The sequence below is a fragment of the Dufourea novaeangliae genome, unplaced genomic scaffold, assembly GCF_001272555.1.
Source record: "Dufourea novaeangliae isolate 0120121106 unplaced genomic scaffold, ASM127255v1 scaffold172, whole genome shotgun sequence".
NCBI lineage: Eukaryota > Metazoa > Arthropoda > Insecta > Hymenoptera > Halictidae > Dufourea > Dufourea novaeangliae.
The window spans coordinates 2,932,916-2,959,494 of NW_015374058.1; the positions used below are offsets into that span (position 1 = coordinate 2,932,916).

At 37.5% G+C, this 26,579-nt stretch overlaps 3 protein-coding genes across 6 annotated transcripts in view; 1 reads left to right on the forward strand and 2 right to left on the reverse strand.

Moving 5' to 3' along the window:
* Positions 1–279: 279 nt before the first annotated feature.
* Positions 280–4,934, reverse strand: LOC107190090 (polycomb protein Pcl). Its single transcript, XM_015578824.1, has 10 exons — positions 4,653–4,934; positions 3,462–3,607; positions 3,114–3,314; positions 2,854–3,045; positions 2,573–2,745; positions 2,302–2,497; positions 1,948–2,189; positions 1,667–1,858; positions 1,359–1,575; positions 280–1,278 (listed from the first exon to the last, which is right to left on the reverse strand). Exons 2-10 carry the CDS (start codon positions 3,591–3,593, stop codon positions 349–351), a joined length of 2,475 nt encoding a protein of 824 aa, XP_015434310.1. The 5' UTR covers positions 3,594–3,607; positions 4,653–4,934; the 3' UTR covers positions 280–348.
* Positions 4,935–6,949: 2,015 nt separating this feature from the next.
* LOC107190110 (leucine-rich repeat-containing protein 57) lies at positions 6,950–7,756 on the reverse strand. The gene has a single exon (XM_015578843.1). The coding sequence runs from the start codon at positions 7,664–7,666 to the stop codon at positions 6,950–6,952; it is 717 nt and encodes a 238-aa protein (XP_015434329.1). The 5' UTR covers positions 7,667–7,756.
* A 645-nt stretch (positions 7,757–8,401) lies between these two features.
* Positions 8,402–26,579, forward strand: part of LOC107190128 (guanine nucleotide-releasing factor 2) — an 82,413-nt gene continuing 64,235 nt past the window's right edge. For all 4 annotated transcript variants that reach the window (XM_015578873.1, XM_015578874.1, XM_015578875.1 and 1 more), the window contains exon 1: positions 8,402–8,476. In XM_015578873.1, coding sequence (XP_015434359.1) covers positions 8,443–8,476 — 34 coding nt within the window. In that variant the 5' untranslated portion in view covers positions 8,402–8,442. The remainder of the gene's footprint in view (positions 8,477–26,579) is intronic.

Here is a 26,579-nt window from a genome sequence, read left to right on the forward strand (position 1 = left end):
GCAGTGAAACAAATTCATTGTCCAGCAATGAAGTTTGTTGCTGACGGAACCGTGTCTTCACAAGACTCTTAGGTGTCAATGAATAAAAAGAAACTTCACATTTGCAAGAACAGTCATACATTGTATACCAATTAATACGTACTTATTACATAAACATATGTAACGAATGGCAGTGCGCGTGACACAGATCAATTTGTCACTAGTTGCTTGTTTTTTTTTTTAAACACCGAGTTATTCCAAACAGAAAATAAAAAAAGGGATCGGCAGATAATTGCCGTCTCTTAGCTCGATGCCAACAGAAATTGGATACGATTGCAATATATTTAATCGTAAACGAATTACTTATTGTTAAGTATTCAGTCCTTCCCACTCAATAAGATACTGAGTCTGACCATTCGGCCCTATCCTCTTCGCTTTGATGACAAACTTTTCACCAGCAGCGATTCTGTTAGCTGCTCCAAAATATATGTTTACCGATGACTTCAGATCATCCAGGGATATGTCGGGCGCACTTTGTTTTACTGGTGAACACTTTGGAGATGTAGGCACACTACCTTTCTTCTGTTGCTGCGAATCCGGCGGTGGCAATTTCTCATTACTCTGACGTTGTCTCAGTCTCCTACCATTTAAGGCATAATCAACACAATTTCCAATTTGACTACTAGCACTGCTCGAGGCACCGTTAAACGAACTTCTTAAATTCCTTGCAAATTCACTTTTAATCTCGTTATTACGCGCCGGAAGGATGGTTGCCGTTTTACTAGCAGTATGTTGAAACTGTTGCTGCAATTGTTGTTGCGACGGGCGACCTCTCCGATGCTGACGTCTACGTTTCACTTGCCCGTTTCTGTCTATAATAATGTCTTTCTCTGATAACTGCCTTTTAGCTGGCCGCACTACCGGCGGTTGTGATATAACAGGAGTGAGCGGCAGGGGTAATGTGATTGGACATGGATTGTACGGTGATGGAGTACTCGAATTTGTTTGACTGAGATTGCCAGGAGTGCCCAATAAGTCACTGAGATTTCTAAATGGATTATTCTTGCCTTCGAAGTCTTTGGGCGGTGGGATAAAGGAGTCCAATGTTCCTCTTGAACTAGTCTCATCTCCACTTGTATCCGCAGGTGTGGATGGTGGTAAAGGATGCAACAATTCCACAGAACTAGGCACAGATAATTCAGATATCCCTGAAGTTGTAGCTGGTGGCGTCGGAGGACCAGAAACTGAAGTTGGAGGCGTTGGTGGTAAATCCGATGCTTCTGAATTTCGTGATTTACTCTGTAAAGATGCAACAACAAAGTTTAGCTATATTTTTTCTGTTACATATCACGTACAATAGTAAATTTCTAACTTAATACCTTGGCTATAGCATTCTTCAATAGCTTCCTTGCTTTTCTATATCTAGCTTCTCTAACACCTTGAGCTTTACTCAACGAACCATCACCCTTTTCTCTTTTCTTATGTTTGCGTAGCATCCTTTCACGGGAACTACCTAAAGCGATCAAGCGTCTTCTTCTTTGTAAACTCAGTTTCGGAAATGGGAATGATTTTTTCACATAACCCCCTCCACTGTACCTACAGGTAATAGTAATATACAATATTGGTTATGTAGATTTTTAGACGAATTTGTAGGTATTTCTACTTCAGCACTATTTGCTTTTTGTACCTTTCTCTTAAGGATTGTGTAGACTGAGTTGGTGGACTTGGACTTGGACAAGAACTTTGCTCTGCTTCTGAATTTTGATAGATTGTTCCACGCATTACCACATCTGATGGATTCACAGGAATTTCTAAATTCTCAGCTGTGCTTTGTTTTAGTGCAGTCAATTGTCTTGTACTTTCTGGTAAAGTTATCGGTCTGAAACAGTATGTTTTTGTTTCAGACATATAAAAATAAAACACGTAATTAATAGTAATACAGTGATTGATTAGTATTGTAGTAATTACCCTGTAGGTGGTGGAAGATATTGCAGTCTTTTATTAGCACCCCAGCATCTCCGTAACACAGAATCATCTATTACACCAGTTACTGGAAGATTTACAATTGGACATGGTGGTGGTAATCTAACTCTAAGTCCCCATATTGTAGTTCGTTTCTTTATTTCTCTGCCACATTTGAACCTGTTCCTATTATTTGTCAGTATTGCTAGTATAGATTCTCTGCGTATTTGAGCACTGACATCCCTGATCTAATAATAAAAAAATGTACATGCAAATTTATAAGAAACTTATTTTGCATATGTTTAAAAAAATTGCATAGCTATTAGTTTTACATTAATAAAATTAAAAAAAGATCCTCACCCGTGGTGGAAGCTGTAAAGTATTCCAATTATCATTGGCATAAGGTACAATAACAGTATCCAAATCATAATACTTTTTAGCATTGTAAACAGTCAAATTGTACAACATCAGGTGCACCAGATCTACCCATTTTAATTCCAGTCGCCGTACGAATTCTTTACCATAATTGCACATTGAACAAACGAATACATAAAACCTGCAAGTATTAACAAACATAAGTATACATGTTTTAAAAAATTTCCCCTATAATAAATTTGTTTCATACACTCACCTATCTCCACTGTATAAAGGATAAGTTAAACAGCTAACACATTTTTCATGAAACCATTGTTTGCAACGAGCACATTGTAACATTTGTGTATACCACTCTCCATTAAGTCCACAATAGCAATAAATTTGTTCAGCATTTACTCTATGATGTGCATCCCAACTTAACATATTAGGCTGTAATAAAAACAGTATTTAAAGATATTTGTTTCTTAACTCAGTTATAACAAACAAACTTCAGCTTCGACGTTTGACTTAAAACAATACATAATTTCAGATACTTACATCGTACGGCAACTTTGTCATATCATCTGGTGGTGGCTGAGGTTGGTCCCTACCGCTGCAAACTTTTCTGATACTTGCCTTTACCATAGAAGTTTTTGGTTCCATAAGTTCACGTATCCGTGGTTGACTATCTATACATCTTTTACACATCCAATGAGCCTCAGCTGCAGTTTCTTCTTTCGATATCTGAGGCTGAAAGTAAATATTTTTAGTTTCCTATATAAATTGCATACTTGTATTTAAATGAATATGCTTAATACCTGATGACAAAGTTGATGATAACCACGACCACATTTGTCACAAACAATAATGTCATTATCAGTCTTGGGCTGAGATTTTTTGCAAAGAACACACATAACATCGGAGTCCGGCATTGATAGCTTTGTCAGCTCCTTGACTGAAGACCAGGAGGAGGTATTGTCCATAAATTTGACAAGGCATCTTTCCCTTGCCAAATCCACCTGTATTTATGTATAGATTATTAATATATTAAGTAATTCCCTAAGTAACATGATGAAATTGAATTAATACTAAAATTTAAATTAATTTTATTTTAATCAAAGTTCTCTAAAATAAGATCATCCGTGTTATGAATTACACAAATGTACCTCCACAACTGTTCCAAGATAATATTTTCCATCCTTATGTTGTAGTAGAACATCGTCCCCGTGAGAGAAACACAACTTTTGTTCCCTCGTAGTGCTATCCGGCGCTGCCAGACTTTCTTCTGGCTCTGACATTTTCTACCCTGTTTCTAAAATCACATACAGCCATAAAAAATAACTTATTATATACATAATTGAAAGTCAAAAGGAATATAAACATTACAAGATGAGTAAGATGATTAAATATGATTTAGCTTGGATAATATAAGAAAGAAATGTGATTACAATAATATTTTAGTTATCATATTCAATATTATTTTATGTAACATAATTTCATTTCTGTTTTTTGATACCAATACACTTTCATATGAACAACTATGATAACAAATTATAGTATGGCAAAAAACATATTTGTAGGTAACAAGAAATGATAGTAATAGCAACAGATGCTGTTTACAGAAATAATTCAATTGTTATGTCCATTTCTATTAGTTTAACATTTGTTTTTAAAACCATATAATACAAATACAAAAGAATACTTTCATCCAACATAGTACACAATGCATCTCAGTGAAGCAGCTTTACTTATGTTTTGGAAACTAATGATTAAATGGGTAGTGGAGCAATGTTAATACACGATATTGTCATAAAGTGTTTGGTTGAAATCCGAAGGGAAAGCAAGTCTTACATGCACGTACACATAATGCTTGGTCCACGCAAATGTGTGAAACAGATCGTCGTCCGGCGAATCATTCGTTTACGTCCATTACGATCAGCGATAAGTACGTTAAAAGAATCGAAAATGTATCGCGAAAACCTGCGAAAGAAATAACGACCATATGATCGGCATCTCATTAAAAACCAGTCCGCGCGCTCTCGCTCTCGTTAACGAACGAGAGCACCTACGAATGCTGTTCTAAACAAGACAAAACATCGCGCTCGGGTAGATACACTTTCGAGAATTTTTTATCGTCGCTGACGAGCGTCGAGCTCGAAATAAAAGGTATAGTTGATCGTAGGGATAAACAGACTTGAAAACCGATCAATTGACGAAGACACTGGCGATACGGTAGACACGAGCAACCCCCGGGACAGCTCCTTGTACCGGGCGGTGCTTGGACCCGGTGGTGGTGTTTTTGGGACAGAAGACCGCGCGAATATCGTTCGATCTCTGTACACCATGTTATGTCGTACCTCAGTGTCTTAGCCGTGGAATCACACGCGACGTTCGGGCCTCATTTTCCGATTCCCGTCAGCCATTACAACCATGGGGGCCCCGCCACGGTCGGTCGCTCCGAGACACACAATCGCGGCGCGGCAAAATTCTATCCTGTGAAGTCAGGACGGCAATATGCCGGCACGCATGCAGCCGTAACGATCACGCCGGCGCCCGGGCACCCACGTCGGCCACCCTTAGGATCACCACACGCCCTTAGTCACGGACATCACCGCGGCGAACTCGGTGCACTTTCATTGTGTCCCTTGAAAATTCGAATGAGCACCGTCCGCCATGTTCGGGGAAACACTTGCTAGAGACTACGTTGATCAAATAAGCCACCACGGTGGCAGTGCTCCCCATAGGGATGTCTAACGAATTAGAAACTCCCATTTCGTATTTACGTTAAAAATGGGAATGGAATGTACAATACCCTTACTAAAATGTGTTAAACAAGTGTGAATAATATGTTCACTGGATGAAAATTGGTTAGGTTCGAATAATATTGCGGTTATTAATATTGTGTAAAATTGGATATTTTAAATGTACATGAATTTTTTATAAATCATATCTTCGAATTTGCTTTATGTCTAATCGTAAGATAACTGTTAAATGAACTGTTTACAGGAAAGTAAACGTGCTTCATACATTTTGTGTACCGTATACCCTGGTATTGTGATTTGGAGGCTACGGGGCATCCCAATTTTAGTATACGGTCATGGTCGTTAGTTGGACGACCTATTGTGGTGCAAGCATAATATAAACAATTCATGACAATGTAGGCAAATATTCAGATGTGACATGATAATTGTAAACAATTAATGTAATTAATTAAAGCATAACAATTTTTAAGAATGAGTGCATATTTGAAAATTTAAAGTTTGTACAAAATTAGAGCAGTGTGTCTTCTATATACAAGATTCTCGTCGTCTGTACCCTAAACGTGTAAGCATAAGTTTTGCTGAACATCGAATAGCCTGAAACAATCCCTTAAGTATAATAAACGAAGTATTTTGTTCATAAACATAAAAAATTACGTAATAAATGTTATATTTATGGAATAAATTTAACTATGTCGAGTATTATAAACGGTTAATTATGCGTGACTTTCTGTGATTAATTTGCAAGCAAGGTACACATTCGTTAAGCGCGATTGCATACAACGTTTATAGATAAAGAATATTTTTGAATATCCTAACTTCAAATGGTCGAAAAGCATTTGTGTAAAAAAAGAAAAATTTCTCATGATTAATTATTCGGATATTAATCGATGATAGGATATTGAATACGCTCTAAAATTAGCCGTAATTGTTCAGTCGGGAAAAGAGTGGAATACAGATATCTTACGCTTAATGAAGTAATACCTAAGCTACTCACGTATCTACAAGTGGAGGGTTGCTAACTTGGAAGTTGAAGCATGCAACTTTTTTTATTACCCGCGACTGGCCTGTCGATTTATGTTATTTAATTTCAACAGCTCTTCCTGTTGAAAGAGCAAATACGAGTCTCGCCATTTTGGAATGCAAAAGAATATCTGTTTTCCAGACACTATCATAAATATTCCGCATTACATGTTTATATTATTATAGTCGTAAAGTAAACCTAAATTAATGGAAAAAGGACGAAGACGGGGAATTAAAAAAAGAAAATATTCATAAAATTTGACTCGTAGGATTGTGATCAAACGATTACAATAGACGGTTATATTTCCAAAATGTTCAACACATAGTTTTTTCACATGTAAGATTTATTTTATATCAGAAGAATTTAATACAAATGTGGACATACAATTAAATATTGCACCACAAAGGTACAAAATGAATCGGAATTGTTTATTAATATAATTTATTTGTACATTTTGCCGTCGCAATAATTGTGTACACAAATATTTGTGAAATACAAAATACAAAGTATAATACTGTTTTGCATGCTGTGTAATAAAAACTGTACAATATAGTAAAATATGAAACACTATTTTAGACAAAAGGTTTATACAATCTCGATACTCTATCGAATACAGTGTCAATGATTATTTTGTAAGAAAACGAAGCTCGTTTTAAGTGTTTATTCGTATATGAAGAATAACAATACCTCGATTTATGATCGTGATTAAACGAGACACTTTGTACAAGTACATAATTACGCGAACACGATCTTTGAAAAGTTACAAAAAAAATTATATAACAATTTAGTATCAAACAACATGTACAATTTACATACGACACCCACATTAATCGATACGTGAATCGATTACTTTCCACAGTAATGGTTGTCCTTAAAACATTTTTTTCTTCACCGCTGTATACCTTTCCATGTAGTTGTCATAACCATCGAGATCGGCAAGTTGCTTCATCTCAAATAAATTCCCCTCAAGGGCTAATACCGAAACTTTCGAATCTTTTAAAATTTTAATAGGTATGCCGTTCAATTGCAAACAATTCTCTTCCAGTCTTAGTGTTTTCAAGCGCGGACATTCCGCCAGTTTCTCAGAAAGCGTCGATATCTGATTCTGATTGAGGTTAAGTTCAACCACATGCAATGCTGCGGCAGCGTCGGGAATCGTTGTAATTCGATTCTGAGATACGTCGAGCACGTCCAAGAACTTTAAATCACAAAACATTAGGGGGAATTCGATAATCTGATTCTCTGAGAGGTTGACCTGTTTTAAGCGTGTTAGTTTCTGCAAAGACCAAGGAATACTTTTGATGTGATTCGATGCTGCATTTAAAACTTCAAGTTTGGTCAGTGCCCCGAAAGCATCTGGTAAAACAGTCAGTTTATTATGACTGATATTTAATTGCTTCAGCAACGTAAAGTTGCGGATATCAGTAGGAATTTGAACGAATTTGTTTTCGGATAAATCCAGTGTACGTAACAACGGCGCCGAGGCATGTAGATTCTGCGGAAATTCGTCAAGCTTTTTCTTCGAAAGATTTAACGCGCCGGTCTTCTTTGCGGTCTCGTAATGCTGTTTCAAACCAGAGTTCCCCATTTTACTTTGGTATCAACTCTATTTTTCCTTAATGGAATAAATCAAATGTTTAAAAGTATCTTTGATTTTGTGATTTTCTTGTTCTCAATGTCTCTTTTATTAATTGTTGAAAGGCGTAAGAATAAGAATTTTATTTTATAACTAATACTTTATTTTTCCAAAGACAGTTTTGTCATTCGTATGATATTGAGGCAGTCATTTGGTATACATTTCTGGTGATTGCTCAGTACTCACACCTCTAGCGCGGGTTAACCATTGAAAACCACGGAACTTATTTCTGTTACAGTCTGTACCCGGTCATCGATGGACGTTCGCTTTTGCCTGTCACTGTACCAATGTACCCGAGTCAGTCGTTGCGCCGCCACTCCTCTGATTAATGTTCACTACGACGATGCTCGTGGTATTGATGGACGCAACGTACTAAACGGTATCGCAGCTCGCGGCGGTACATACGTGGCCGTGGTACGTATCTCGCTCGTGGATATCAGCCGTTCGCAGGCATCCCTTCGTGGACAAAAAGTGAGTGAAATGTCACCCGATTGACAATCCGTCAGCCATATTGGCCTAGTGGTTGTGTTCAAATCTCGGCCGTGCGATGGCGGTTCGCGCGCTCGCGCCCCGAAAGATGGCTGACAAACGAAGATGTAGCGGTGCACGTCGGGTTTACATCAGACTGAAAACGCCGCGGCAGCCACTAGTGTGTAGTTTACGATGCGGTCGTTCGCAGAAATGGTGAGATAGTGTCGCGACCCGAGAGGACATATTACCGGCTAGCGATGGCCTCGACGCCGAAGTCGGAGAAGCATGCAGGTGAGTGGGTACTCTCGTATATACTATGCCCTACGATGAAAGAGAACGGTATGATATTCTATGACAACGGTGGAACCCGGCTGCGGTGACCGTTTCTCTCTTTTTTACCCTTGTCAATCAAGTTTTTATCCGTTCCCGAAGGACATGCGTGTCGCGAGGATTTCACGAGGGTGTCCTGTACCGAATACCACTATTGCTGGTACCGTGGATAATCGAAACGTTAGACCGATCATTCACGGACGCTACCGGACACGAAACGTCAAAAGCATATGCGAATGACTCTAAGTGTGCAAACACGATGCCTCTATCTCGTCCTTTCCTATTTTCTTTCATCGATGCATGTCACATCATCGATACTATCATTCAGTATGCAACACATACGATTAGCTTTATATTAGCGAGTGTATAGTATACTTTGCTATATGTATACATCAAGCTTGTTGTATGTCAATCGCGAACGCTAACCGTTCGGTACATCGAAGCTCAGGACTTCATTTTCGGTTCAATTCATTGGGTCTATTTTAGGGGAGTAGAGGGTCCGTCTGAGAAAGGGATTTGTTTGGTTTGATGCATTATGCGTTCGGTACCGATAGAAAAATATCATTCGGTTCGGAAAATTCTGCGCGTGAAGGTTCGCTTCCAATAGGAGGAACGCGCGAAGAATGGGGAGAAGGCCGCGAAAGGAGGAAGCATTGTTGATTTTCTCCCTCTCCTAGCGTATATGGAACCGAGATTCGTCCTGATGCTCCGCCGGTTGTTCTCTCGAAAACGGCAGACCGTACATTTCGTGGCGAATGCACGACACTGGTAATAATACGCGGGTCGCCTGGAGTGTGTGTCAATAAACCGTCCACGCGCCAGGGGCGAGCCCAATGTAATTCGAACAGCTGCCTGTGTCATGAGTTTTCTTGCCCCGCGTTTCGCACCCTCCAAACAAAGAGTTGTCCCGCCATCGTTGCGACAGTATGTATTTCCACCGCGATCGTGTTAACCTATTTATGGCGGGACTAAGATTTTCTGTCGCAAAATGAAAAGTTCGTTCGAAATAAATCGAAAAACGATAATAAAGATGTGGTGGTGGTTTGTACACTTTGCTAACATTTTTGGATATTGCAATATGGTGATTTATAGAAGTTATTGTAACTTTTTTTTTCAAAGATGTTAAACGTTGCATGTAGTGTATGGAGGAGAACGAAGATAATTAGTAATAACGAAACTTGTGAGTTTACAAACTATTAGATAGATGGAAGCTATACGATGGTTGGTTTACAGTTTTAGGAACTGCTTATTATCTAAACAATTTCTTCTCCTTTAAATAGTTCGCTGCAACTTGTTATGAAACGTAGAAAGTATTGATGGTGGTGGTTGGGGATGAACAGTGTACGGGGAAATGATACAGTTAACTTTCTTGAATGAACTGCCGGACACATGATTGTATTTTCCAGTCAATTCTAAATGAATTTTCAACCTTTAATTTTTCGAGAACAAAATTTGTTATTATATACTTGAATATTGCATAAATCTTGACACTTCAGATGTTTCTATAATATGTATATCGAAATCTATCTTTCTAAAGTTTTATTTTGCTGAGAATAATTATCGTAATTTGTGTACAAATAATGACGTTAATAATTTGCTGTTTATTTTACGCTGAATTTAATGTCAAATACTTTCCAATGAAGCAGATCAGTGAGAAATAATTCGGAAATTTGCTTATAATCTTTATACGTTTATTTTTCTATTGTACATACATTAACAGGTGCAACTTATCAGAACTGATGCGTTCGGTTTAGTAGTGGTGCTAATGGACAGATACACTTAAGTAAAGGCAGTTTGATCAATTTGCCGGATAACGAGTATATACCAACTAACTCGGTGCCCTACGTCATCTGTCGCTCGTAATTGTGTTTAATGCGAGTTGATTTGTAGTCGGTTGAAATCGTAGGGTGTTCGTCGTGTCTTAACGGTTGCTTCTGAAAAAAATGGACCCGTTAACACGAAATTTTTAGTGAAATTGTTTTGTATGTTCTACTTTATTTTTCGAGTCCTCGAAATTATTTTGTATACAAATTTTGTAACAAAATTTTGCTACCACCACGTGAGATTTATATTTTTTTCTAGAAATTAACGTCATAATTGCAGGCTTCGCCCTACTCAAAAGATTAGACCATCTTGATGCGTTAAAAAAAGCCATATCTTCGTTCTCCTCCATACACAAGTAGGTACTTGTGGGAATTTATTTCTAATTCTACTAGACAAAAAAACACTTTTTTCGATCAAAAGTTTTCCATAAGTACCAAAGATATGTATGAATTAGAATTGTAGGTATATACCTATACATTTTTTTCAATTTTCTTTTATACTTTATACAAATAAATGTGGCGTCGAGAATATACCATGGCATGTTGCGTACATACCGTACACAGTGTACGGCTAGACGGTGAACGTAATTTCTGACAGATTTAAAAAAAAAATTTGAACAAAAAAATATTTAATAAATCTAAGTTGTATATCACCTGACGTACGATTTCTTCGTGGGATTGAAACATACAAAAATGGCGACACTTTGAATAAAAAAGTTCATTTTTTTAAAGAAAATGTTCCCTTATTACTCAGGTAAAAATTAAAATGTCGAAAGAGTCCTACATCGGACGATAGACTAGATTTATCGAATATTCCATTGTTCAAATTTTATGGTATACTCTCGATCGCCATAGTTTTGATCCATAAAAGGGTTCTTGTTCTTTATAAATAAATTCCCGAGAATATGGTATTTTTTGAACGCATGAAAGTGGTCTAACCCCTGAATACATTCCATTGGTACATTTATTACGTTCCTGAATTTCCGTTCAGGAATTACGATCCTCGCTGAGATTTTCCTGTTCCTCGACCCTAGCCGGTATCCATGGCATAAGCCACGGCCAAATGTTGCCCATTCTGCATCAAGTAACGATGCACTGCCAGGAACACGCGCGTTGCCCCCGTGGCAAGGGTGCATCCTGCGTTTACTGACAATTCATGAATATGCATCTGTTTTCACGTTTCGCCGGGCAAGTACGCGCGCGCGCGTGCACGGATTAGCTGCACGGTTGTGCACGTGCGAAAACCGGTCGTCGCACGTGTTACCGGTTGATCCCTAATTTAGCCGCTGATCCATGGTGATCCCATCGCCTTTGATTCTTTCTCCCTGGCGATCCGTGATTCCGTGGATTCTGTATCTGTACATCGGTGAATTGCTCATCGTTATCGGTTGTTATCGGTTCGCGTTATCTCCTGAGATATTCGCCAGACATTGCAGCTAATAAACGTAGCATAACGAGCATAAAGAAGCAGTATCATATGTGCGAACGGTGGAAGATTGTGACCACCATCCTTGAACAGCGAAGTGCCGTTGTTTTCTATCGATTCGAGATGCTTTATGGATTCAATTTTATCTACCGTGAGTTTATGTGTTAATTATTTCTTTTATTATTGTAGGGATTAAAGAGAATTTAAGAACCTTATACGACGCAAGCTCGTTTAACCGTGTCAGCGTCTTGACCCTATATTTAAATCTTTAATCCTCATCTGACGAGTGCTGAGCCATTTTTATCTGGCCGTTGTAGCGCACATTGGTATTAGGTCGTCAACTAAGTTTTGCGTATTTTTTTAACCTTCAGATACTTATTGATATAGTACTGTTACAATTTTTATCATTTTAATTTTACAACGCTGTTTTGCAAGTTCCGATCGGTCTTTTTTCAACAACACTTTTCCAAATCATCAGTTTACATTTCTGTTGATCGTCTAATGCGTTCTTTATTTCTTGAATCGAAATCACTGTTTTTGAATCGTTGAAACCATCTCTCAAATGTATCTGCAGGTATATGTATATGTTCAGTTCCACTACTATAGGCGTCTTCGATCAATCGTTTTGCTTCTGTCATTTTCTTCAAATTAAGGAGCAGAGAAATATAATGACGGATATGCTCTTTGCCAGGTGTCATTTTAAATTAAAATAAAGAAATGCTTTTGACTACAGGATTCAATTTTTCGATGTATTTTGTTGAGAAACAAAAGAAAATCGGCGTGAAATATAAACTTAGTATACTCCCTGGCACCACTACGAGCGGTCCAAAACTAGTAATATACACAATATCTAGTTCAATCTAGCTTAATATAGTATATCATGAAATGTATAAGTTAAAAGCTACTCTCAATTTCGTCAAATGCACAATTATTATTTCAGAACTCTTACAATAAGAAATCTGCTACCCGTAATTTTGACAGGTTTGGTAGTTCGAGTATTCGTTAACGACCAAATAATAATACAAAATATAACGAAAAATACTAAAACATGTTTGAGAAATTTTCAGACAACGAATTTCCCAAGTATATTAAGTAATCTAATCGCATAACAGGACATTGACGTATTAACGCTGTATCGCGGCTCACGTCACGCAGGTGCTGTTACTCCCATCGTTTCAGCTTATCGATTGTATGTATAATTTAACTTTGGGACTAAATTTCGTTTACGATAGCAATCAAAACTTCCGTAGAACTCGCATGAATTTCTAAGCCCGATCCGATCGACTGGATGCTGATCAAACGTACGGGAACGTGTCGCGAAAACGGCCATGCACGACGCGTCAAGGATCGAGCGCTCGTGACCATGACCATTCCGAAAGCGAAAGAGCTAGGGGGAAAAAGCGTGTTCACGCCGGAGGAAAATGAAATCTCCGGCGGTCGTTTTCTTACGCGATCCAATCCAATCTACGGTGCAATGGCAATGACAGTGCCCATTGCATTGTCAGAGCCAGAGGGAAGGGGTCAGCGATGGAGACAGAAGAAAAGTAGTTCTTCTGGCCGTCGCATACTGACACAGTGCTGCAAGGGTCCGCAAATAAATTGCCCCTCCTCTTTTGCCTCCCAGCCTCCTCGTTCTCTCCTCTCGCTCTATCCACGTCGAAATAAAGAACGAGCGTAAGAGTCTGCCTCTGTGCGAGGTCTTTTGTCCCTCCTCTCCGTTAACCCTCTCGGTGTGTAGAGGGTGTTTCAGGTAGCGTGACCGCCCAAAATGGTCGATTTATAAATATGCAAAAATTGAAAGATTTATGTGGTACAACAGTTGGATCTAAGACTTCCAAGTTACTGTCGTTATTTTTAACGAAATTATTGATTTGTGAATATACTACAGGTAACTAACTTCCAAATGAAAGCAATGTATGAGAATGATCACTGGATGGATTTAAAATGAATAAATAATGTGAGCATGATAATGTACTCAGTGATTCGATTAATGTGGTAACGGTTCCTCACGGAAGCAGAGGAGTCTACCTAAAAAAATGTGCGATTTCAGTATTGTCTCTACAATTTCCGAGGTCTAAAGATACATTTAAATGAAGTGAAACACGAAACGTATGATGAAGCAGAACATATTTAGCTCAAGATTTACTGCAGCGGGTATATCTCTAAAATTCGAGCAAAACAAAATTTCTCTCGTACAGACATTTACAAACACTCCAGAAGACCCGATTATTAGTCAGACATCATCTCGTGTAATTGATAATAACAGGGAAATTTTCAGTGATCTCGTTAACTGCGACACCCTGTATCTCGCCGCCCGCTAGCCTCCTATATCCCTCTCCTGCTCCTTCTATGTATCTCCTCCTCTCTCGCAGACTTTTTGCTGGCCTGCTGCTCCTCTCTCCGACCTGTTAAAATAGACAAGCCTTCTTTCCCGGCCAAAGTCACAGAGATATCACCAGGGGGGGACGATCCTTGCGGTGGACGATCCACAGAGAGTAACAACAGTTCACCTTCGATCCGCGAGCAAGCTAGCCGTTTCTAACCGGCCGCTGTCGTGTGTGCACGCGTCAGACCGCGGGGACCTGCTTGGAACCCGATCCCTATGCACCAGATTTACGCTCTGTGGTCTTCGAAGACCAGTTAGCCACCACCCCGCTTACACGTCGTCACGACGTGGTCACCAACGGGAACCGTCGTGAAATTTTCCTCGACTTCCCCCCGTGTCCAGTGGATCGACGATTCGGATGATAAATCGTAACGTCGGGTGTAATGGGTTGGAATCGATCCGAGTCGAGTTACCTTGGAAGTTTGATCCAGTGTTTCGCGACAGTGTACACCGTGTATCGGATCGATCATTTCGAAGATTGAGGAGAGACTGTTCCTGTTAGATTACGTTGATAAAGTTTTTGTGTTTTTTTTTAGTTGTGTATTGTGCTGGACATGTTTGGATCTAGGGGACTGTTGTTAGCTTCGATGTTTTGGAGTTATTGAGTGTCATGATTTGGTGGATTGACCTGGGATTTTGAAGATCGTTGATCGACGATCTGTATTGGGGTTACATTCGTTGTCTACCTGTTGTGTAGGTTGGACTTTGGATTTAGTGTGTGGAAGAACAGTGAATCGGTTAGTGCTCCGGGTTTCTGTAACTGTTAACAGTGCAATAGACTGATCTAGGCGGTTCAGTGACAGCTTTTATCAAGAAGGAACAGTTTGTTTCAAGACGAAAGTAAAATGCCTAGGTGTTTCAGAGTGAATTTGTGTTCTATGCATCGATGACGCTCGTGTAAGCTTTAAAACAAGTGATTTATAGCTAAATTATTCAGGGTACTAATGACGATACTTAGACATTGTATTTAATGAGTATGAGTTACGTTAAATATTAACTGACGTATTCATAATGGATGGACCAGTGTAAAAGATCAGGAGGTTTTGTAATTAAGCATGGGATAACTGAATTATTACTGATGCAATGATTCACAGATTAGTCCACATCAAGGAATCGATTATACATACACAGATATTTTTATATTAAACTTGGAAAAAGACGACGAAAATGAGGTTAAAAATAATGCTAGAATCATAGATCACGTAATTTATACATTTATGCATGTAGTCATTGCATTGAACTTACGAGTTACTGTACTTCCAAGAAGTAATAACATTTCATTTTTATTAGAATTTTACAACACGAAAACAAACTCCTCATTTTTTTCCCCATATGTATGTCTTTTCCAAGAAGTAAAAAATTCTCAGTAATATCATTTTGGTAAACAGATCAGAAAATTCATTCGAATGTTTGTTCATAACAAAGAGAACCATTGCACTGCGCTTTTCATCATATTTTCCGAAGCAAAACGATAAATTGCGAATTTCAATATCAATTACCATTTTCGAATGTTTCTTCGTACGATTGTTGTTCATCGTTCGATACGTTCAATTTGATTCGCAAACGTGCTTTCAATATGCACGCCACGAAACCGTCTGCAAAAATTAAAACGCAACAGAGTTTTATTCAGTTCGTCAGACACACTTTTGGATCGAAACACAGACGTCCCTCGTTTCGTTTTCTCGGATCGATCGCGATTTTTTCTTCTGCCCGGCGGAGATTAAATGATCTCCGCGGTGCTCTTAACGACCTAGATCACGACACGCCGGGTGATCTGGAGCAAACGGAACAGAGATGCAGCGTAATAAACGATCAAGGCCTGATTAGTTAGCGAAACAGAAGCTAGACGAGGCGTGTTAACCCCTGCGAAGAATTTTCCGCAATTAGATTCTCGTGAATGGTTCATAGAATCATTATAGATCGGATCGTGTCGCGTTTCTTGCGACCGTTCTAATGTGGTCCATCTTGAAATCGTTTGCGCTTGTTAATCACAAAATTTGTTTGATTTCAGAAATTCGTATATATATAAATGGAGACTTTGAAAAGCCAAACAGAACGATTCCATTTACAGATCGAAATTTTAAAGAACTTTTTTTTTATATATCAGCTGTGGAAATGAGTAACTTGCTATATTTTTTTAAAAGGTAATCATTAGACTGTGAATACTTGTGCAGATTCAAACTTTTGTTACAGTGAAATATATTAGGTTATTACAAATATTAGGAAAACATAATATTAGGTATTGCAAATGGAATGATCGTTTTTAGGCAAAGTAAGATTAAATAGACTTTCTATATCGTTCTCATTGAAATACAAGTGTTACATTCATGTCACATCCATTATGTAAGTATTGTACTGAATTCGAAGATGACTAAAGATACTTTTAGCCGCCATCATTCCGCCGAATGTTGTCATCGCTAAATAGTATTTTTTTAGCAGAAACTTACATGCATCTTTATAAAGTTTATTTATGAATTTGGCTTAAATGTTCATCTTTTAATGCATGTGGAGGAAATGGTTGAATTTAACCGAGGTTAGTTCTTTACTTTAATTAATTGTAGTGTTTACCATAATTGTTTTTATTATTATGTTAAATAGTTGCTTGAAACGCGTAGAGTAATTTGACAATAAAGAAAGGAGCTATGTTAATAATTTTAATTCATAAAAATAACGTCAAATGTACTCATCAGTAAAATCATGTGAAACGACCTAATAGAAACTGATTTATTCCATTATGTACTGGTTTTGTGGGATAAAAAATGATATTCATACTTTACTCATGAAACATTACTCAGTTATTTACTTCACTACGTTCTGTATATTCAAATATGTTATAAACGCATGAAATCATCCGTTCGTACGAAACAAATACCTTTGTTACAACGATTGCTTCGTTTCCTACTCTTCGCAAGGAAACACAATCCATTTGCTTCACATTTATCTCTTTTTTATGGTCCTTTTTCTCCCAACCGTACTACTCGTATTTATTTAAAAAATATTCGTGGCGTTCGTACGACTCGTTAGTCGAACAATTTTCTGTTTTTATCTCTTTATCGGTCTCCCAGGACTTTACATTCGGACGCAAAATGCGATTATTCCGCAGCGATGATTATTGAACGCGAGAAACAGTGTGTGTAAAAATACACGAAAAATCACGTTCCCCTTACAGGGTTCACCATATTTATCTCGATGAAAAACCGGGCCGCGTTGGACAGGGTACAGGGAAAATGGTAAAAAAAGGGCGAAGGTGCGTTGTTTAATTACGATTCACGTTTATCAAATAGTTTGTCCCTCGGTCCGTGAAGTTTAATTACGCGACACGAAATTTCCCAACGGTAAACCTCCCCCCCCATTTTTTTTAATACTCGTTATCCGTTGTGTTCGTTCAGTGACGTTTGATATTAAATTACCGAACGTTGCGCGGGTATCGTAATTACTTTCAGAAGCTTTTTCGACGTTACAGAAAAACGAAACAGTGGGAGAGGGGATAAATAGAGGATAGATGGGAGGTGAAAACAGACAGTGATAAAATTTTCCAGTTCGGGGCGCATCCAATTTATTTTCGGTGGTGAAGTCAATGGTGATCCATTTACAGAGGTTGCCTTGATCCATTAAGTTCCAAGCAGTAAAATAAGGTGATTTTTACACGTGTAATTATTTATTACTTATAAAAATGTAGAAAAAGAGTATGAATACATACTATCAAACAAATTTTTAGATCAGTATTTTTATGTAACAAATATTACGTTTATGTACTTTTAGGCAATGTTTTATTGAAAAACGTAAATAGAATATAATATTTTGCTGTAATATTAAAAATGCATTATAATACTGGATATCATATTATACATAGAAGCCTACTACATGTGAAAGAATACACCAAAAAATTCTGTTTTCGGACGGTAGCGTCCCCTGTGAACCACTTGGCTTCTTAAATACGCGTGTCGGTCCATCGAACTCCGAAAATAACGAACCCGCGTTGGGCGCGACAGGAAGCTGAAGCGTGTAACTGGGTCGCAAGTTCATCAGTGCTAATTATTATTAATCAGGAAATCTCGGGACGGGCAGAAAATCCATGTGGATCCGCATAATTACAAGGCCGGGCGAAGTACGTTAAATAAACTAGAACGACGAGGAAATTGCGGCGGTGGAACGCGATAATTAATAGGAAATCGTGTCGCGGTTGGATTTATTGGTATAAAAGGTGTAATTGATATTATATTTGCTTTTCTGTTCGACTGTTTCCATTGATGGTTCCCAGCGAATGCAAAATGTACAGTCTCGGCCAAAGGTATTAGGTGCCTTTGTTATTACAGTTTACTGCGAAAACTGTTTCTTTCAAACCTTTCTATTGTTCGTCATCCTTTGTCTGAGACAGCACGAGCACGAGGGATTCCTTTTCGTTGCAGCCAATAGATTTATTATGGATTCACAGCTCAGTAAAAACGAAATATAATTTATATTCAATATATCTTGCCATCCTTGTAGATTGTAAACATGACATAGCATTATGAAAAACAATGACGAATATTATCAACAGAGTATGTATTTTTTTTTTTTTTTTTTTTTTTTTTTTTTTGGAAACAAATATCGATTTATACAGGTATGATGGTATTAACCCGGATGGGAGTGAATTTCTACATGAAAAAATAAATCGAAAATGCAGATTAAGGTTTTTTCATACGAAATTTTATTTTTCTATTTGCAATTTTTCGAACGCAAGAACAATATTTTGTTTTAGCTGATTGTGGTTACTGGAAGTAGCCGTATCGATAGAGCGATCGAAACTGAGAGTTTCTATCGATAAATGTAAGTTCATAAAACTGATGCGATTGTAAGCCATGATATTGATAATGTTTATAAACACAAAAATAACGAGAGTATTCGATGCACATTCAATATGGTTATATTTTAAAATAAAGCTTCGTACGAACAAATGTTATTCTATATTTTCGATTTATTTTTCACGTAGAATCATCTACTTCTAAAACTAAACCTATTATATATTATTTTAGCATTTTCCCAAGTAATCCACAAAAGTGGTTCGAGGCATATTCACGAATTAGTAAAACTCGATTGAGAAAATTACATCCCTGTGTCGGTTCTCATTCTCCGCGAAACGATATCGAGTGTCCGATTACTCATGGACTAGGGTGTACGTATTTTTCTATGATCATAACGGTTGGGGTCGCTTTCATTTTATCGACGATCCTCCCACAAAGGCACGTTTCGTTTCTTCGTCAAAGGCGGGCAAGTTACGGGCAAGTGTGCATAAATATTTTCCCGAAAACTCGATAATTTTCTGATCGAGCAAACAAGCCAGAAAAACCACCCCTGTGCTCAACTCAGCGTGGAAGCGTGGTTACACGATTGACCTCCTGGTCTCGTATCGAATTATAACACATCGTTCTGAAAGTAGCAGTAAAAGCTACGGGTGGAGGGCCGCGATAGGTGGTCGAAAGGTGGAGAAGAGAGCTGGTCGACTTCTCTCGCTCCAGTAATCCTGCATCGTTTGTCGTACAAACCGCCTGGAACCATCCAGGGAGAGTCCTCTCTGCTCCTTCGACCCACCTTCGTTCTCTTTCGATGCATTTTTATTAACGAGTAGATACCTCCTAGAAATTGGATCGCGAGCAAGCTAACTCCGCCAGTTTCATGGAATTCCTTTCGTGTGCATAGTACTTTTTCTCTGTCTTTCGAAACGCTGTGATTCATTCGAATAATCTGATACTTTTTTTTAACACAATCACCGCGACACCAATCAACGGTGACTGTCTTGTAACAGAAATTCAAATGTCGAATAATACAGTTGGCGTGAACGGAAAATCAATCGAATTTAGTTTCGTGGTAAACGTGTTAAATTTCAAAAGAATCAGAGAATTGATTAGAGTTTTTGTTTCAATCACCCATTTGTGGAATTACGTAGAAAATTGTTCTTTTTTCATTTTGATGTGTTATTAACACTTAACCCAGACAAATTCACATTTTTTCGGACTTACCTACGAATTTTTGTTCTTATTGAAAAAAATTTTAAACGTACGACTTAAGGAACAATTTTTAATGTAGCAGAGACTTGATAAGTAACCCAGGATTTTTTAAAGATTTTTTGAAAAACTAAAACAGTAGAGAAATTGAACTCGGACATAAACGACCCAGTTTGGAGTGTGAGAAAATATGTTTGCCTACGGAAGGGTAACATCATCGGTTTGATGGAAAGTTTAATAAGCATAAGATAATTAGTGTATTTATTAAATGGTGAAAGGGACACGGAAGCGGTGGAAATTGTAATGGAACGTCTGTCGTGTTAAAATAGACATCCTGGAAACGGACTGTGCCTCGGTATTCTACTTTGGTATGGTACTCGAGGCCGCTAAATGTATCATCGCACGTATATTTAGGCGTACTGTCATCAGGTCAGCATAATCTAAATATTCGTTGTTTTTCATAGTCGATATTTTATGATCGATCACCTGAATACCAATATCGATCGATTATTGTATCGAAACAATACAATCCGCACTTGTATATAAAATAATCCTTTTAATTCTTTGACACAGAAATAATACGGCAGAATAAAACTATTCTTCTCAGGAAAACATTGTAATAAGTAGACTGTGGATGTTTATACAAATATAAAATTTTATGGAGTAATTCTTTGAAATTGGACGCACAGAAAAATTTATTCACCCTGTTAATGGTTCTAGTATGCTCGACATAAAAAGAAAACTTTTATAAACTTTCTAAAACTTTTTAGTATTGTTACAGAATTTTAGAAAATCGAATGTTCCATAAATGTATTGAATTTGCAGTTTAGTAATAAATATTTCGTGTTATTTCGAATTATTTCTGGTTAGGAATATAATTGAGCAATTCCTTTATTAAAAAATGGCGATAACGAGTTAATGAGATTAAACAATTGTTTGCCAAATGTCGATTCATTCAAGAAGAAGTATTATTTTGTTATAAAAATTGGAATTTCCACGTTTAAACGGTTGAAAATGACGAAGTGCTTTTTTATCTTTCATTTGTTATTCGAAACTCTTTCTAAATAATGAATTTGCCCGTTTCTGGTACCAACTAATCCACTACTATTGCATTTTTCCTTTTTCTTAGATATCCAACAATGTTTTTACAAAAAACCTTGCAATTACAAAAAATCTTGTTTATTATTTTTAATACAGTCTCATTATACGAAATAATAAATTACTTGATGGTACACTTAATAAATCAGAGAGAAGGTTGTTACTTAATAAGTTATCTTTACACACTGAACAGTAAATTTGCAGCTCTTTTTATATTATTCTAAAAACAGTAGATACACATTCATCTCGTTTTTTTTTCCGAATCATTGAAAACCCCGCGGTTTTGCTATTAATCAGCGCGTAAATTGCCTCGAAAGCAATCTTTCTTCATTGCAGCTGACACGATATCGTAATTATATCACGTATCATTAATTATGCGCGAACCAGTTTGTCAGCGTGGAATTAAAGTTCAGCAAATAGTAGACCGTGAAACCAGCGTTATCTGTTTACCACGTGGACTCTGGTAATCACCCGCTAAATTTATTGTCTACGAGATCATGCGCATGGTTACATGTGTTCTGTTATAGCTCGTGACACGGTTTACGTTTCTCGATAGCGGTCAACGATAGCCTTGGCATCATCCGATATCGCGCGAAACTAATACAAAAAATATGGAGTGTCTCAATGTTCCATCTTTTGTTTGTCTGAGTGCAGTTAATCTAATGTTGGAGTAATTACTGGTCGTCGAGGTGTTGTAGAGGAATTGAAAAATTTTCGAACGTTTGTGAACTGTGACAAATAACTGTGAATAAGTATCGAGTCAGTGAACATAACTGAAATCTTTCGAATCGGTAAGATGACATTAATTTGATTTAAAAGGTGGTACGATATTTATTTATACGATAATTACAGTATTTCTTTCTAAATTTTAGTTTACTGATCAGTATATAGTGAATGTGTTAAATGTGACACGAAGCATTATATAAACAAGCCTCTTAAATGGCAAGTGAATTTAAGTCGGAGCATTGAAGTGTTAGCCCATATTAGAAAATAAACATTGTGTGCACTTTGTTTTAATGTAAACTGAAGAGTCTGGATTAACTTTTATTATTGAGAGTTCATTTACTTCGAGGACAGTATGTTACCTATGGTCAAAAGCATTTGATCAAACAGAATAAAAGTAAGAATTATTGGCATGTTATGTATATTCACTACTGGTAACAGAAGTAGAACGAAAGAGTTTTATAAAATGTTGATGCAGAAAAATATATACACGTATCTTTATTTCTTTTCAAATACAGACCGAGAAAATAAAAGAATAATTAAAGAAAGTGTGCAATTAACTCTAGACCTTGTAGAAACTTTCTTATCACTGTTATTATTTCTTGTATCGAGAAAATTAGAAACGTTCTCATATTTCGTCAAATTACTGACATTGCCTTTTACATTTTTCACGTTTCAGTCAACATTATGTATTACGTTATTATTGCTTTACGTTTCATAAATCGACGAATATATTCATTATTTTGTTAATATTCTTTTGCAATTTAATAAATTGATCTATTCTATTTCCCTCGTGTACATAGAACGTTATTATCTCTCTTGAATATACAAGTAAATAATTATTATAATAATTATGTCCGTTCATTCGATTGAATACTTTTTGCCAGGAATAATGTTTGAGGAAACGCGTGATTAATCTGCAGATGATCACTAACATTATATATTTCCAGTGATATACACCATATACATGACGATTCACCTAATTTTATCACTTAAAATGTTTCTACTGTATCAAAAATTTTGTAAAAATTTTTCCTCCAAAGATGCATAATTTTGTGTGGGTCAGCGTATAGATAATAATAGGTTTATTCTGTTCGGAGGCATTAATTAGATGCGATGGTCAATTTTGTTTTTAAAACTATATTTTTTGGTTACGACAATAAATCCTTTAAAATCACTAAACGTCATGCGATGTTGATAAACGAGTGAAGCGTTCTAAAGGGTGGAAGACTGGACAGAACGTTTTTTTGCAATGGCACAGTCTTTACACCCTGGAAGAACTTATTATTGTAACAAAGAAAAATAGTATTCCATTTAAAAGAAAACAAAGTTGACCTTTCCAACTAATTAATCCGTCCCGATAGAATAAAACTATTCTTACTATGTATACGCTTGCTGCAACAAAACGTAACTTTCGTAGGAAACATTTTCATGAAATGTTTTACAAATTATTTCAGGTGATAAAATAGAGTGGAACGCCCTGTATGTGTACTGTATACCTTCCAATAAAATAAAACAAAACAGTGAATTTGGTATGTACGCGGACCAGAATGACGAACAATAGTGTTGGTGAAAAATCTGCGAGAACAATACCAGAATTGCATCGTTTAGAGTGTTCCTTGAACCATGTGAATCCAATCGAGTTTCGGTGCCTGTGCAACGCGAAGAAGAAGGTAGCAGCAGCGCCTGAAAAATTGTGTTGGATCACGAACACCGGCAAGATAAGCTCGTACGATCGATCGCGTTTAATGGAGACAGAATCGTAAGATGCCGCAATACGACGACACATTCCTCGACTCGCCGATTTTTCGGCGACGGACGCGTAGCTACGCGGTGCAGAAGGAGTTCGTGCCGAAGTCGCGAAGCTTCATCACGGCCACACCTTTGCTGCTGGCCGTGACCAATCACGCCAGGACTCTTTCCGGTTCCATATCGACCTGCAGCTTGAAAGGTAATTGGAGGCAAAAAAGAAAATTCAGGTTAAGGGCGTGAATCTGTGTTATGCTTCGTTAAATAGGCTAAAAGGTCTCCCTCTCTCCTCTCCACCCCGACCGACCGCGGGAGGAGAGACTCGACGCTTTACGGATTTCATGATTGCTTGAAAAGCTCCAGTTCTCTTCTGAGACCAAAAGCCTCCTGTCTTAGATCCGGAGTAATTACACTTAGAGACCGAGAGGTGAAAGATTCGATTTTCCTGTGATATAAGTAAGAATTGCTTGGGTTTTCATTCTTCTTTGTATGGTTGATTTAACGTTTTAGTAGGTTTGTTAAGAATATTTCGGAAATGTTTAAGCTCACTTTATTTACTCACTTAAATTTTTACACACAGGAATACAAAATTTTATATTTGATTTTTCTCTAGAGGCATCTGATCTAAAAGAAATTAATGATATTATGCACGGTCATATTAATATACAGGGTGCTGAATAAAATTGCGGTCATATTTAAGAAATCATTAGCTTCAGAATTACATTATAGTATAATTTTCATTATAGCCACAGATTAAAAAGTTGTAAAACACAACCTTTACTATTTTCTTTGCGATTCCCATCTATTGCAACTTCTTCAATTTTTTACACATCATTTAGTAAACTAATGTCCCCAACTTCACAAAAGAACTCAAATCGTTTGGACCAATCTTAAAAAAGTTGTCCCGTTTTAAAGGGTGTACGTATGCATTTCTCCGGTACTGTATATCTTCGAAGTGTCAGACCACGTGACATGCACAATTATAAGGGGTGTTAACGGTTCACGAACCTGGGTCTGAATGGACCCTGTTAATCATCGGACGAAGGTCAAACAGCCGTCTGTTAGCGTACGCTTTCAGCGGGACCAACGTTCATTGCGGTCGTAAATTAATTTCACCTGACGCGCCAAGACACACATTCCTCGTCGTACAGAGAGGTAGGGGCGCGACGTGCATCGAGTGTGTCGTGTGCACGCGGCAACCAGAGCCGTTATCGGCGTTCCCAAAATATCTGTTAGAGTAATTAAACTTGGGTGTATAACCGCGTTATAGAAGCCCTGGGCCGCACTAAACATGCCCCTAGCCGGGACGTCGTCGCCGAGTCGCGCGCGTTGCACGTGAAAGGCGACTCGGCCTGTTAATTACCTATTCGTGCTGTCAATCATATTAAGTACCGGGCTCACGTCTGTACTATCTCGAGCTATTAACACCTCCCCCGGTTAGGTACCGCTTGCACGTATATACACTATTATCCAACACCCTCCCTGGTTCCCTTCTCGAGCTGGCGCAGAACGTTATACACAAGCCCCGGTGATTTCCCTCTGGGCGGGCAACGTGCTGCAAATTGCTGTGTTCCGCGTATCCCGTTTGTATTTCCACGATTGAAGCTTCCCGAAGAACGTGATCTTAATCTCGAAACAAATGGCCGAGACGCTGCCTGGACGTCCGACGTGGCATCTGACCAGTCGCGGATGAAAATCGTCGATTAATCACTCGGGAGAAATAAAGAAACATCGCTGAGGATGGGAAATGGGGGTGGTGGAGTATGGGTGGGTCACTGGAGTGACTGTGAAAATTAGGGGATTTCTTTTTTAAAGTTTTATCGACAGGGGTTGGTACATCTGATAATTTAATACGTTGGTGAAAGCTGGTGGTTACTGGTGACAATAGCAAAAAGTTGAACAGTCAACGTTAATGATGAATAAAATTGACGACACCTTGAAGTATATAGAAAAATATTTAATTTCTAAATAATAATACGTACACAATTTCGTAACTGTAATTGGTAGTAGAGGAATTATTTAAATACCAAGTGTACAAATCTACACATAAATAATTGTACTTTTAGTAGCAAAACACCTAAAGGAGTGTATTTTATTACGACATTCTCTGAATTGTGAAAATTTAGGCAGTCAACGTGTCAATGGTACAGCTCTCAGGTTCTTTTACTTTAAAGACAGAATTCAGTTTTTAAAAAGGTCTTCAAGTTTCTCGCTCATTAAATATTAATTTACAAAAATTCGATAATAAGTGAGAATATAATTTAGTAACATTATATTCTAACCTTTTACATGCAAATAGTGTTTATAGTCTTTGTAGGAAGTTTCACGAGCAGAGTAAAATTGTAAGGAACGAGAGAACATGAAGTTTCATGAAAACAAGAAGGCAGGGGCGTAACGAGAAGTCAATAGACGCAAGGGAAATAAGATTGAAAAGAAGATTACCTTTCTTTCAAAGAGTTTACTCCACTTCCTTTATGACTCGGAGATATTGGTGTAATAGCTTGTTAGCATATACTCGGGCATTAAAGCTACTTTATTTCGGATCGTGATTGCATAATGCAACGTTGTATCGCTGATAATATTATTGAAATGCACATCAAAGCTATAATTACACGAGTTCTTCAGAACGAATCTGAGATGAACTCGAGGGCTTCGCTTCTGTCTTACATTACATAGACATCATAAATATCTTGCGTAAACCTCCTAAAGAGAATAAATAAAGAGGACACTGAATCAAGGAACTTTATCAAGAGAAGCATATTTTACTGTTTGAAATATTTGAAAATAATAATGTAATTACAATACGTGAATGTACACGTAAATAAAAACATCTAATAATTTTTTTGCAGATGTTTACAACTCATAGAGTACGAAT